The sequence below is a fragment of the Budorcas taxicolor genome, chromosome 19, assembly GCF_023091745.1.
Source record: "Budorcas taxicolor isolate Tak-1 chromosome 19, Takin1.1, whole genome shotgun sequence".
Lineage (NCBI taxonomy): Eukaryota > Metazoa > Chordata > Mammalia > Artiodactyla > Bovidae > Budorcas > Budorcas taxicolor.
The window spans coordinates 38861016-38874588 of record NC_068928.1 but is presented as its reverse complement, the minus strand read 5'-3'; the positions used below and the strand labels follow the sequence as shown (position 1 = coordinate 38874588).

Below are 13573 nucleotides of genomic sequence, written 5' to 3'. Positions count from 1 at the left end.
AAAGCATGCTGATAAGATTTGCTGATGACACAGAGCTTTGAGGGGGAGCAAATCTGTTGGATGGTAGAACTGAGATTCAAAAGTTGTTCCTTCCTGGACTGCTGAGCTGAAATCCAGCAGATGGGATTTGACAGGAATGTATGTGATGTCCTGCATGTGGGTCAGGGATATCAGTGACTCAGATGCAGGACTGGGATGACCTACCTGGGCAGTAATTCCTTCTTTCACTTATTCATTCCTTCCATAATTACTTACCAGACCTCTGTTCTGCTCCAGGCACCCTGCCAGGTGCTGGGAATCAGAGAGGAATCAGAAAGACAGGGTATCTTATTTTCTGCCTAGAACTGCTTAGCCCAGCAAACAGGAGCTCCAGGCAGGAAGCAGACCCCCAACACCAAGTGTAAGGGGAGAGTTTCCCACTGGGACCGGAGGATGAGTGGGAGTTAGTCACACGTGTGTGGGGGGGGGGGTGGGGAGGTGGTGGTAATGAAGTGTTCTGGGCAGAGGAAATGGCATCATAGAAGTCCAGGGAGAGGGACTTTCCTGGTGGTCCAGTGGATAAGGTCCACGCTCCCAATGGAGGGGGCCTGGGTTTGATCCTTGGTCAAGGCAACTAAGCCTGCGTGCCGCAATGGAGACCTAGCGTGGCAAACAACAAGAATGACCAACAGGGAGAGCAGCACATACAGGGACCTCAGAGAAATTCTGGATGGTTCGAAACAGAAGCAAACCAGATGGGGAGGAAATGGTTGTGGCTAGAGAGGAAATAAGAGCAGCTCCCAGGGACTGACCCCACGCATTAGCTCATTTAATTGCTTTTCAGCTCATTTAATCCTCATAGTGGCCCCAGGAGGGAGGAACTCTTACCATCCCCATTTTTGGGGGATAAGGAAGCTGAGATCTGGAGACAGTCGGTAACTTCTCCAAGATCTCTTCTGGGTCACGCAGAGTGCAGGTTGGAATGTGGATCTGTCTGACTCCAGACCCAAATTTTCAGCTACTACCCCCATGCCCTTTGTGGCTGCACTTAAAGAGTTTGGATTTTACCCTCAGAATGTCGGGATCCATTTCGGGTTCAACACAGGCGGTGGTGGCTTGGTCTGATTTACATTTCAGAAAGATGTAGGGTGTTAAAATGACACAAGCTCAGCATAAGCCATCTGAAAATAGGAAGCAGCTTTGTCATTGAGGAAAGAGGCTGTGTCTGGATCATTTGAGAAAAGGTGGACGCCTCCCCAAAAAGCACACACACCTGCCTCCAGTTCTTTGAAAAGCTGCCAATTTCTCTGCTATGTCCTTGGCTAATGAGAATCAGAGGGTGTGAGTCCTAGGGAGGGAGATTCTGGCTGATACTGCCAAAGATGAGAACTTCAACACGAGGACCTGGGGCACCTGTTACGGAGTGCTTCTGAAGTCTCATCTCTGAGGTCTGGCTTTCTGATTTTACCTGGGCTTGTGGCCTGGTGGATGGCTTTTACTTTTGATCTGAGCAGTGGCCTGATTTGTTTCCAGCTGTTCAGTTTCAAGGGGCTGGGCTGGGGCCTGAGGGGCTGAAAAGGTCTTTCTGTGACTGCAGTGACCTGGAGAAGTCGGTGGAGAAGATCCAGAGGGATGTGTCCCACAACCACCGACTGGTGCCCGGGCCCGAGCTGGAAGAGAAGGCGCTGGTGCTGAAGCAGCTCGGGGAGACGCTGACCGAACTCAAGGGTGAGCCTGGGGGCACCCCCAGCCCCACCCCAGGCATTGCACCCCCACCCCACTGCCTGTCCTCCCCACTGTCCAGAGCTGCTCCCTCCTCCCGCTCACTCCTTCCCTTCGCCTCAGCTCACTTCCCAGGCCTGCAGAGCAAGATGCGGGTAGTGCTGCGTGTGGAGGTGGAGGCGGTGAAGTTCCTGAAGGAGGAGCCCCAGCGCCTGGATGGGCTACTCAAGCGGTGCCGGGGGGTCACGGACACCCTGGCCCAGATCCGAAGGTCATTCTATCCCTGACCTCCTATCTCTGACCTGCGATTTCCCATGGGGTCACACACCCGGCCCAGATCCCTTATCCCGACTCACCACAGAGGTCAGCGGTGTGCTGACTGGCTCTGCACTTTGACCTGTGACCCCTTGCATGTTGCAGGCTTGGCGCTCCCATTTCCCAGATGCAGTCACCCCTCCCCAGGCCTTTCCATCTGTCCTGCAAGATCCCAGAGCCCCCCTCACACCTTGCCTCCCCCATGCCAGGCTTCCCTCCCAGGGAGCCACGACCCTGCTGACCTCACAGCTGTCCCCAACTCTCCCACCCCAGGCAAGTGGACGAGGGTGTGTGGCCACCCCCCAGCAACCTCCTGAGTCAGTCCCCCAAGAAGATGACGGCTGAGACGGACTTCAACAAGAGCTTAGACTTCGAAATGCCACCCCCTAGCCCTCCGCTGAACCTCCACGAGCTGAGTGGGCCAACTGAGGGGGCCCCTCCAGCCCCCAAGGCGGGCAACCCCACCAAAGGCCTGGACGCTCCTGGCAAGAGAAGCGTGGACAAGGCTGTGTCTGTTGAGGTGCTGGGCCCGGGATGGGGGGGCCGGAGCTAGGCTCACACATTCTCACCACTGACCTACGCTGGCCAGTGCCGACACATGGGGACTTGTTCCTGGGGGACAAGGGACTCTGAGAAGCATACTGAGGGTGACATCAGTCCTGCTAGGCAGGAAAGCATATCATAAACCTATGATAATCAAGGCAGTACGGGGTTAGCACAAGAAAAGATTATGTGCTCAATGAAACAGAATAGAATGTCTAAAAGCAGGTCTAAATTTCTCCTGGGAGTACTTGGTTATGAAGTGGCATTCCAGGCTCGCAGCAAAGGCATGTAATACTCAAGAGAAGCCCGAGGCTTGGATCAAATGGGAGGCTTCCTTTGCATTCCTTGCATGTGTGACTGAGGCCCCAGAAGTCCAGGAGCAGGGCAGCTGCTTCAGTGCTGACTGTTGGCCCTCCTCTCCAGGCTGCTGAGCGGGACTGGGAGGAGAAGCGGGCAGCCCTGACCCAGTACAGCGCCAAGGACATCAACCGGCTGCTGGAGGAGACCCAGGCGGAGCTGCTGAAGGCCATCCCTGACTTAGACTGTGCGAGCAAGGCCCACCCAGGCCAAGCCCCCACCCCGGACCACAAACCCCCCAAGACCCCCCATGGCCAGAAGGCAGCCCCCCGGACGGAGCCCAGTGGGAGGAGAGGTTCAGGTATGGGGCAGGTAGGGGGTTGCAAAGAGCCCAGAGGAGGGGAGCCCCAGCCTCAGGAACTCTCAGGTTGATGAGGGAGGTGCTTGGGAGTGAAAATCTTTGTGGGTGGGCTATTAGAGAAGGACGGTGCTGGCCTGACCCTTGGTCACTCAGGGGAGACCGAGATGGATGGGATAGTGCTGGACTGCATTCAGGGATTTTCCCACAACTGCTGAGAGGACCACACTGGGAGGATGAGAAAGTTCAGCCAGAGGGTCATCCCCCTGCACGTTTTGTCCAAGCATGTGTGCCAGGAGCCAGGCTGTGCTGAGATGGGGTGCAGCCCTGAGTGATGTGGACGGGGTTCCTGTGCTCCCCAAGCCTGTGAGCTCACAGGGGAAGCAGAAACCCAAATAGGAAACGGCAGTTGTCACTCATTCATTTATTTGTTCTTGCCACCTGTATATTTGTTAAGTGTCCACTGTGTGCTAGGGCTTTCCAGGTGGCGCTAGTGGTAAAGAACCTGCCTGCCAGTGCAGAAGACATAAGAGGTACAGGTTCTATCCCTGGGTCGAGAAGATCCCCTGGAGAAGGGCATGGCAACCTACTCCGGTATTCTTACCTGGAGAATCCCACAGATAGAGGAGCTTGGCGGGCTACCATCTGTAGGGTTGCAAAGAGTTAGACACGATTGAAGTGACTTAGTATGCACACACACATGGGCTAGGTGCTGGGGATAAGGAGATGACTACTTTCAAGGAGCTTAAAATGTAGTAGGAGAATAATACTGACATCTGTGTTTCAGGCACTTACTGTGTGGCAAAAACAGCCCCAAATGCTTTCTGTGTATTAATGTTTATAATTTTGCAACAAGTCCAGGAGGTGGATACAGTAATTATTCCCATTTTACAGATGAGGATGCTAAGGCTCCATGTGGTTAAGTAATCTGTCCCAGGCCATACCCAGTGTGTAAACCAGAAATAGGAGGCAGCTGCTAAATGCTGTTCTACAGGAGACCCTGAGAGGGCAGGAAGTCCTTCCCATGGGAGGGGGCTTTTCACTGGAGTCTTGCATTTCCCTGGCCAGTGAGAGAGGGCATTCCAGGGAGAAACATCATGTACCAATGCCTGGAGGTATGTGTTTGGTGTTGCTCAGCTGGGTCCAGGCCCGAGAGTAGCAAGCAGAGCTGAAGCTGAAAGGTTGGCAGGCACAGAGGTTGGGGGTTGTGGGGAATCACTGGGGGATCAAAGGGCGAGGAATGTCAGGCTTGGGTGACTTTTCTGCAGATTGCCCAGGAAATAGCCCCAAGGAAGAACTGGGGGCAGGGAGAGCCTGGTGGGCAGGGTCAGACTCTTGCAATAGTCCTAACTACTCTCTCGATGGAGGAAGGATGAAGATCTGTGCTAGAGCAGAGCTGAGGGGTGGGCGGGAAAGTGGTGGATTAGAGTAGCGATTCTCAGACTTGAATGTTCATGTGAAATCACCCAGGATCTGCTGGCATGTGGATTCTGACTCAGCAGCTCGGGGTGGGGCCTGAGCTTCTGCATTTCCAACAAGCTCCAGGTGCTGCCAGTGCTCTTGTTCCCTGGACCAGGCTTTGAGTAGAAGGGATGAGTGCTATAAGCGGAAGAGTGACAGGGCTTGGGGCTGGATTGCACGGGGACATAGGTGAGGAGGAGAGGGCCTGTGTCCTTTCCCTGAGATTTCCCCTCTCCTCCTCCCTGGAGGAGGAAGCCAGGTTTACCCTAACCTTGGAGTCAGATGTGGTGCACAGACTCCAGGGCTGACCCCAGCCCCTTGGCTGCCCACAGATGAGCTGACAGTGCCCCGATACCGCACCGAGAAGCCCTCCAAGTCCCCACCACCACCCCCTCCCCGCCGGAGCTTCCCCTCCTCCCATGGCCTGACCACCACACGCACTGGAGAGGTCGTGGTCACCAGCAAGAAGGACTCGGCCTTCATCAAGGTACCACCCCCGACCTTGGGTAGGGGACAGGTACGTGGGGTTGAGTGGGAGGGATGCCTGAGAGGACCTCTGGAGACCCTCTGGAGTGGTCCCCTCTCTCAGAGGAAGCGGAAGGAAAGAAAGGAGGCTGGCTGGTGGCGACTCTGCTTCTGGCTTGTGCTTCCTCCATGGGAAGGGGCCAGGCAGATAATGCGGAGCTAGGTGGGCAAGTGGGAGATGGTCTGGAAGGGATAGGACCTAAGAGGTGAGCTGGCTGGAGGCAGACAGAGCCTGGTCTAATGAGACCTGGGCCTTGCAGAAGGCTGAGTCCGAGGAGCTGGAGGTGCAGAAGCCCCAGGTGAAGCTGCGCCGGACTGTGTCCGAGGTGGCCCGCCCGGCCTCCACGCCCCCAATCATGGCCTCTGCCATCAAGGATGAGGACGATGAGGACCGCATCATCGCAGAGCTGGAGGTGGGTCAGGAGTCGCCATGTCATCAGCCAGGCTTCCCCCCTTTCCCTACCATGTGGATCTCAGGGTGGGGTGCTCAGGCTAGGATGAGGGGCTGGATTCCCGACTCCCCACTGAGGCTGGTTCTGGATTCTGTCCTTCTTGCCCCAGTTTCTTCTCCACTGTACAATGAGGGAGGGGGTGTAAGTTCCTCCCTGCATGTTTGAGTTTTTTATTGCAATCTCTGAGACCCTCTACTGCCCAGACACCTCCTCTGCTCTGCAGCCCCACTCCCTAGTATTCTGAGAACGAAGCTCTAACAATCTCCATCCGTGTGCCTTGAGCCGCTCTCAGTGCTGTGAGTCCCCCAGGCTCAAGTGTTCTCAGCGCCCCTCCCCGAGAGGCTGGAGACCTGGACCACCAGGGCCTCTGGGAAGAGGTGAATCGCAGGGCAGAGTGACCAGTGGCCGTGATGACGGGCCAAGGAGTGAGGCTAGGGTCCCCGTGCCCGCCCAGGCCACCCCTCCTTCCTGTACCCCCTCCTCCAAACCTGCCCCCACCTTCTGCTCCCCAGGTGTTTGAGAGAAGCTCAGTGTCTCCCCTCCCCCCCACGCCCCGCCGCCAGCCGATCCCCACCTTGCTGTCCCCCCCGGACCTGGGCCCCCCCAGGGGCTCAGCCCCGGGCCCCACATGGAAGGTAACGGGCTGCCCCCCACCTCTCACAGCGCTCTCTCTGCCTGTGCCTCCACGCTTCCTCTCCTCACTTCTCACGCTAACCCGCCAGAATGTGTCATGTGCCCAAGTCCCGCCACTGCCACAGCCGCACCCCGTGGACCACCGCTCCCCGCTCCCAGGACAGGGGCATCACCCTTCCTTCCCTCTCGAGACTCCAGCAGCCTGGCATCTGGTGGCCCCTTGGGTCTGCATTTCCTTACAGGCTTGATTCCGAGCCTGGTCCCTGGTGGCTTGGGTATTTCATTCTGATCTACAGCCAGAGTTTTAGGTCTGGCTCGAAGCCCAGGTTCTGCCTGGGTCCAAGATTGAAGTTTGGATCTTGCTTGCTACATGACTTTAGGCCCAACTCAAAACCTGACTTCATCTTGAACTCTTGCCTAGTCCCTGCCCCCATCTCCCCACTCTGCTGCCTGTGCCAGGCGGGGGCTCTGTTTCTCCCCGTAGAATCTATGCCTTGTGCCCGGGGCCAGGACACCCAGGAGGAAGGCTCATTTACAGCCTCTCTCCCCACCCCGTGGCCCCACCTGGTCAGAGAGCTTGGAATGGAAGAAATCCATGCGCTTCCTTGGCTGCTGGTTCTGTCTTTCAGCATTGGGAAGTTCTACCTTCACTCTAACTTCAGTCCTTGCTGCTGTCCTGCTGCACTTATTTCCTTTTTATTCCTTGTTGGGAATTTGCGGGTAACCTACTGTCTGCACCCCAGGGGACTTGCTTGGGGAGGGGGAGTCGGGGGGCAGTGGTCTGAGCATCTCTCCTTCTGCCCAGTCAGGTTGGAGCAGGAGGGCCTCTGGTCTGGGGAAGCACACACCTGGTCACCTGTCTTGTGTGGCTCTCTGGGCCCACAGTGCTGGCTTTCACCTGATCGCTAGCCTGGCTTGAGGCCTGGTTGTGCTTTGGCTCCCTGGCAGGGGGAGCAGATGGGCAGTGAACAGGTAGACAGGCTGTCTGCTGGGCAGAGGATGGGCATGGAGCAGTCCAAGGAGCCGTCTGGGGGTGAGTGGTGTGGCAGGGCTGCACTGGGCCTGCTGTGCCCTCAGCACCTGGGCATGCTGCACCCAGCCATTACTCCTTTCTGGCCCTGGAAGCTCCTGAAGGGGCCCAGCGGGCAGAGCCCCTCCACTGGCCCTTCGGGCTGGCTGCCCCCTGCATCCGGCGCCGGCAGGCAGTGGAGCCGGGTGGGCGTGGGCCGCCCTCACTGACTTCCCACTCTGCACCTCCCACATCCAGGTAAGCAGGCGGCAGAGTTGGGTGGGTTCCCTTGGGAGGGGGGCTGGGGGTCCCTGCTGCCCCCCACATATCTCCCCATGGCTCATTTTATTGGCAAGAGCACTGGACTTGGAGTCAGACTTCCTGGGTTCAAGTCCTGGCTCTGCCACTAGCTAGCTGTGGGTAAGTGACCTTGAGTAAATTACAGGACACCCCCTCACACCTGTTTGCTCATCTGTAAAGTGAAAATAGTAGCCATTTCATGGGGAACAGAAAGGATTAAAGATGAAGGCATATGTGGCAGTTGCTGGTGTAAGACTCCGCTGAGTTAGATCAGAGTTTACTCAGCTGTGGTAGGGGTGACTGGGGGCCTCTCTCTGTGCCCCCGTACAAGCCAGAGCCAGGGACGCTCATACAGAGGCGGGTGCTCTAGCTTTGCCCAACCTGGAGCAGCAGAGGACTTGGCCGAGCCCTGCCCACTGTGGCTGTGAAGCCCTCAGAGAAAGCTCCAGAAGCAGGGTGGGGGAACGAGGAATCTCTGGCCTAAGATGAGGATGTCAGACCTGTTCTCTGAGGTCAGAGGCCAACACCTGGTCTCCACCCTCATGGGGCTGCGGGTCTTGGACATTCAGTTCTATGTAACGAATAGTTAACATCTATCAAACACTTACACCGTGCCAGGCACTGTTCCAAGCACATGCCCACGTGAGCTCATTTCATCCTCCACCAGCCCTGTGTCATTGTTACCCCATCGCACAGATGGGCAAACTCCTGGCAGTAACCATGAGACCTGCTCCCAGAATTTAACATGCCTGCTGAGAAGTAAACATGTATAGTGGGACTTCCCAGGTGGCGCTAGTGGTAAAGAACCCACCTACCAATGCAGGAAACATGAGAAGCTCAGGTTCAGTCCCTGGGCTGGGAAGATCCCCTGGAGGAGGGCATGGCAACCCACTCCAGTGTTCTCGCCTGGAGAATCCTCACGGACAGAGGAGCCTGGCGGGCTGCCAGTCCATAGGGCCATAAAGAGTCGAACGCAACTGAAGTGACTTAGCGCGCACGGATCTGTGCTTCTAAGTAAATTGGCATCTTTGCCAGGAGGTGGAGACGATAGGGTGTGGTGAAAAGAGGCCTGAGTTCTAGTCCAGCGTTGCCTCTAACTTGCTGGGTGAACTCAGTCAGGACCCTCCCCTGCTTCAGTTTCCCCGTCTGCAACAGGAAGGGACTGGGCTCACCCACATGCACCCCCCTCCCAGCGCGGGGGTGTTTGGTTACAGGAATCACACCCTTCCTCATCTCTCTTCTCCCTTCAGGCTGCTGCAGACCCGAGGCCCTTCTCTGTCCCCCGGATCATCTTGACGGAATGTGCCCCCAACCCTCCTTCCCCACCAGAGACCAGGCTTGAGGAACCCGGGCTTAGAACAACCCCCACCCCACGACCCCGGACCCTGGCCAGCGGCCTCCTGGGCCGGGATAATCCACCGGCCCCGCCAGGGATGGTGGCTGTGGTTTCCCAGGCCTGCAACAGCCCGATGCTAGAGAAGGAAGGGGCGGCCCTGAAGACACTGGAGACAGGGGACTGCAGCCCAGAAAGGGGAGGAGCCGGGATCCCCAGTCCTTTGGGACCTGCCCCAGAGCGGACCCAAGAACCCTCCACTGCGGAGATGCCCCCAGAGGAGACCCGCAAGGACTCTGGTCGCCACACCCCACCCTGCAGTGGGGAGTGCAAGGCTCAGCGTGCTGCCATCACCCAGCGGACAGACAGCCTGCAGGAGACACTCCGGGAGCTGGAAGCCACTCTGAGCCAGATGGGCCTGGCCTCTGCCACGGGGCCCCCTGGCAGCCCCCCACCTCTGCCCCCTGGTCCCCAGGTGGCTGCCTGCCGCTCCAGTCTCTCTGTCTTCAGAGCTGGAGGGAGCTGGGGGCTGCAGGAGCACCACGCCAGCCCCCCTCCTCCTTCTAGCCTCTCTCAGCCCTGCCGCCCTCCGGGAGCCTGGTGCCAGGCTGAGTTTGCAAGCAGAGCCCCTGGCAGGCTGGGAAGCTGGCTTGCCCAGGGATCAGCCTAACCAGCGCTGGTGGGGACCAGGGCCTCTCCCCTTTGCTCTGTATCTGTAAACCAACAAATAAAGTTCTTTCCCCCTTTTCCATCCCCACACTCCCCTCCTCCTCTCCTGTCTGACTTTCTCTGTCTCTGTGGTTTCTCTGCCTGCGCTTCTGGATCCCCAAAGCCCTTCGGGGCAGGCCTGGTCCCTGGAGTTGTTCAAGGGGGCTGGACTGGTCCATCTCTAGGGAGACTTTGCCCCTATCCTCCCATTCAAAGGAAAATGTGGGCCTGGGGCTACCAATCCTACTTTGTTGGCAATTATAAAGACCCCTGGGCTTTCCTAATAGCGCAGTTGGTAAAGAATCCACCTGCAACGCAAGAGACCCGGGTTCGATTCCTTGGTCGGGAAGATCTGCTGGCGAAGGGATAGGCTACCCACTCCTGTATTCTTAGGCTTCCCTTGTGGCTCAGCTGGTAAAGAATCCGCCTGCAATGCAGGAGACCTGGATTCAATCCCTGGGTTGGGAAGATCCCTTAGAGAAGGGAAAGGCTACCCACTCCAGTAATCTGGCCTGGGGAATTCCATGGACAGTATAGTCCTTGGGGTCACAAAGAGTCGGCCACAACTGAGCAACTTTCACTTTCACTTTCATAAAGACCTGTCTCCCAAATTTCGGGTATGTTCTCCAGGGCCCAGGATGGAGCCCCTTGCCAGGAGTGGGAATGATGCCAGGGACCCTTACTTTAAAAACCATTTCCCCAGAAGGGCACCAGCTGCTGCTGGGCTCTCAAGGAAACCACAAAAGAGCTCTCACTTGGGAGTTCTGGGAATCTGACTGGGGTTCTGACCTCTCCCCTGCGGGGAAGCCTTAACCCTAGCCTCAGAGAGTGGGCCTGAGTCCTGGATGGGGGTATGAAGCCGGGGAGGGTTCTCCAGGTCTCAGAGGGCCTACTGTACCTAGGGGGCCTGTGTGATCCCATCTCTAGCTCTGACCCTTTTCCTCTCCGTGCAGAGCGGCGGTGGCAGCGTGCCCCCCATGAAGGTGGTGACTCCAGGGGCCTCTCGGCTGAAGGCAGCCCAGGGCCAGGCAGGCAGCCCCGACAAAGGCAAGCATGGCAAGCAGAGGGCCGAGTACATGAGGATCCAGGCCCAGCAGCAGGTAAGCCTGGGCGCCTCGGGGGCAGGGCCGCGGCCCCACGCAGTCCCCACCCCCGACCTCACCTCCAGCCTCCAGCAGTGCTGTGCACTCCTGCTGGGCGCTGGCTGTCTCCCGCCAGTATTCCTGTGCCCACCATCCTGCGGCTGTCCAGGGAGGTCCTGCCAGTCAGGACTACCCCACTGGTCCCTCAAACCTTTTTCTCCTTCCTCTCTCCAGTACCCGTGCTCAGGATCTGGTTGAGAACATAGCCAGATCACTGATCACTCCTCTTGCAGAAGGCCCCTCACTCAGGGCCAGAGAGGACCATCTCCCCAGCTGCTCCTGGACAAGGCGGAGTGAGCGGACCCCAATGCCTGGGCCCTTCTAAGGCCGGTGCCCTGGGGTGGGGGAGGGGCCTTTGTTCCTGGTCTTCCTGCCACTCCTCCCCCTCCTCTGCCTCCTTCCTTCTGCGCTCAGGTCCCACCTGCTCCTTGGCCCTCTCAGCTCAGCCTGCCTCTTGGTTTTTCAGGCTACCTCCCAGCTGAGGGAGAAGCCAGTTTTGCATCCCCTTTTCAGTCCTGTGCTTGGGTTTAGCGGGGTGCATAGGAGTGGTGAGGGTGCTGTACCCTCTTTCAGATTAAAGGATGGTATGTAGAGGTGGCAGCCTCACCCATGGCCCACCTGTGGCCTGATCAGAAGATGCAGGGTGGTCCCCGGGCCTAGATGTCAGGAAAGACCTTTAGTTCACTCATGTGGTTCAGTATTTCCAAGCAGCTCCTGTATTCTAAGTGCTGGGTGGGAGTGGGGGAAGGAAATGTCCAGATGCTATGACTTGAAGAAGGTTCTAGGCTCAGAGGCAGGAGGTTAGAGATGGGTAAATCCAGTCACCTCCTTGTCAGACCAGGGGACAGCTCAGAAAAGGAAGGGAACTTCCCAAGAGCCCACAGCAAGGTGGCATCAGAGCCAGGACTGGGACCCCAGAATCTCAAAGCTCTTCCCACCACACAGCTCTGCAGCCACCTTGGGCACACAGGCCCACTGGTTCTCTCAGAGTCCAGTGGAGACGGGCCAGCCAGGCCCCTCACTAGCTCCCCGCTGGCCCGCTGTCTTCCTCGCGGGTCCGCAGACACACCCCAGCTCTTCTTGGTGTCACCACCGTGTTCCCTTGCCCTGTCCAGGCTGGTCTCTCCTCAGGGTCTAGAACAGCAGCTGACATTCTGCCAGACACACGTTGGTTAGCCCGCGGCACACTCCCCACTCTGAGGAAGGGCCTTGTTATCCCCACTTGACAGATGCGGAAACTGAGGCTTTACCCAAGGTCACACGGCTGACACACGGTGGAGGGGGTTTCAAATCCAGCCTGCCTGACACCTCCGCCTCTCACCCGCCACCCCCCACCCCTCTACCCTGGCACACACTGCCTCAGTCTCTTCAGCGGGCATCTCTCTCCTCTGTAATTAGGATCCCCATCTCTACCCCCGACTCCTGACTCCCCCGGCACCCAGCTCCTCTGCCTGCTGCCCTCTCTCCTGCCCCTCCAGTCACTTCCATCGCCCCTCCTCCGTTCATTCCTTGGCCGGGCCCACTCCGAGCTTCACACCTGGGCTCGACTAGGTCTCCGGTGGCCTCTTCACACCACAGTCTGCTCACCTCTCTGCAGCGTGTTGAGCATAACAATCTGCCTCCCACACACTGGGGACCATGGGACCCTCCTCCCCTTAGCATCCCTCTCCCTTGTCAGCCCTCACCCGCCTCCTGGCTCCTTTCTGGGAGACTCTCCTGTGCCCACCTCTTCACTCCTCTGTGCCCACCTTCCTCCTCAGCTTCTTCTCACACCACACACTCCTCTCCTTGGGCACCAGCTGCCATCTCTTCTGGCCCAGGTCTCTCTTCTGAGCTCAAGCCTGCCCCCTTGCTCTCCCCTCGGGAAAGTCACCTGCCCCAGGCATCCACCCATGCCCCGATTGAGGGGGGGGTGGGTCTCTTGAGCTACCCCCTCCCTCAGGGATGCCGTGTTCTCTCTTCCCACATGACTGGTCTGGCTGTATCTCTCTCCCTTTCACTTCTCTAGTAAATGCTTTCTCTTTAAGAAAAAGCATCTTCTCTCTAATGAAGTATTACATTTCTTGTAGAGATGTTTTAGTAAAGAGACATCATAAAGAGGCAGAGAAACAAGTCAGCCAGTGCGTCAGTACCCAGTGCAAGCCTTCCTGAGGTTTCCCTGCAAATTCTGTGACCTCTCTCCTATCCTCCCAGACCCACGCGGTGGGGAGGGCTATTTTTAAATGCTGATTGGGTTGTATCACTGCCCCAGCTTGCCACCTGTGCCCTGCAGCCCCAGCTGGATTTAAAAAAAATCAAAACTGCGTCACTGACTGCCCTGACGCTTCACCTCCATTCATTCCAGCCGCCCTGCATCACCTGGCCTTGCGTCCTCCAGCTGGGGCACTGCTCCTCCCAGCTCTGTTTGCGACCCTGGTCAAAGTCCTCTGCCTTCTGCAGGCTCTTTTCTCATCTGTACAATGGGGACAAGAACCCAGGGGCAGGCTTCTGAGCTCCTGTAATACTGGGTGTGGAAAATAGCTTCGAAAGCCACAGAGTGCTCTCCAAAGAGGAGTCACCGCTGTGCTCGACTGCACGGTCCCTTTGGCAGGGCCAGGGGCTGGGCAGAGGCCTCTCCCTCACTTCTTGGCTCTGACACTAGGAGCTCCAAACTGCCTTGGCAGTGATGAAAGGGAGAGGAATAGGAGCGCCAGGGCCAGACACAGAAACTGGGGTAGAAGAGTGGAGAAAGGGGTACAACTGTGCCTGGAATTACAGAGAAATCAGGGGAAATGACTGAGGAAAAGTGTTTGGATA

The 13573-nt window shown here is 57.5% G+C and overlaps 1 protein-coding gene across 1 annotated transcript in view; it reads left to right on the top strand.

Moving 5' to 3' along the window:
• The window catches only part of SRCIN1 (SRC kinase signaling inhibitor 1), a 58243-nt gene extending 48646 nt beyond the window's left edge, over positions 1-9597 (top strand). Inside the window, exons 13-19 of the mRNA XM_052658381.1 lie at positions 1577-1707; positions 1825-1972; positions 2290-2536; positions 2983-3217; positions 5008-5162; positions 5461-5613; positions 8845-9597. Coding sequence (XP_052514341.1) covers positions 1577-1707; positions 1825-1972; positions 2290-2536; positions 2983-3217; positions 5008-5162; positions 5461-5613; positions 8845-9597 — 1822 coding nt within the window. The remainder of the gene's footprint in view (positions 1-1576; positions 1708-1824; positions 1973-2289; positions 2537-2982; positions 3218-5007; positions 5163-5460; positions 5614-8844) is intronic.
• The last annotated feature ends 3976 nt before the right edge of the window (positions 9598-13573 follow it).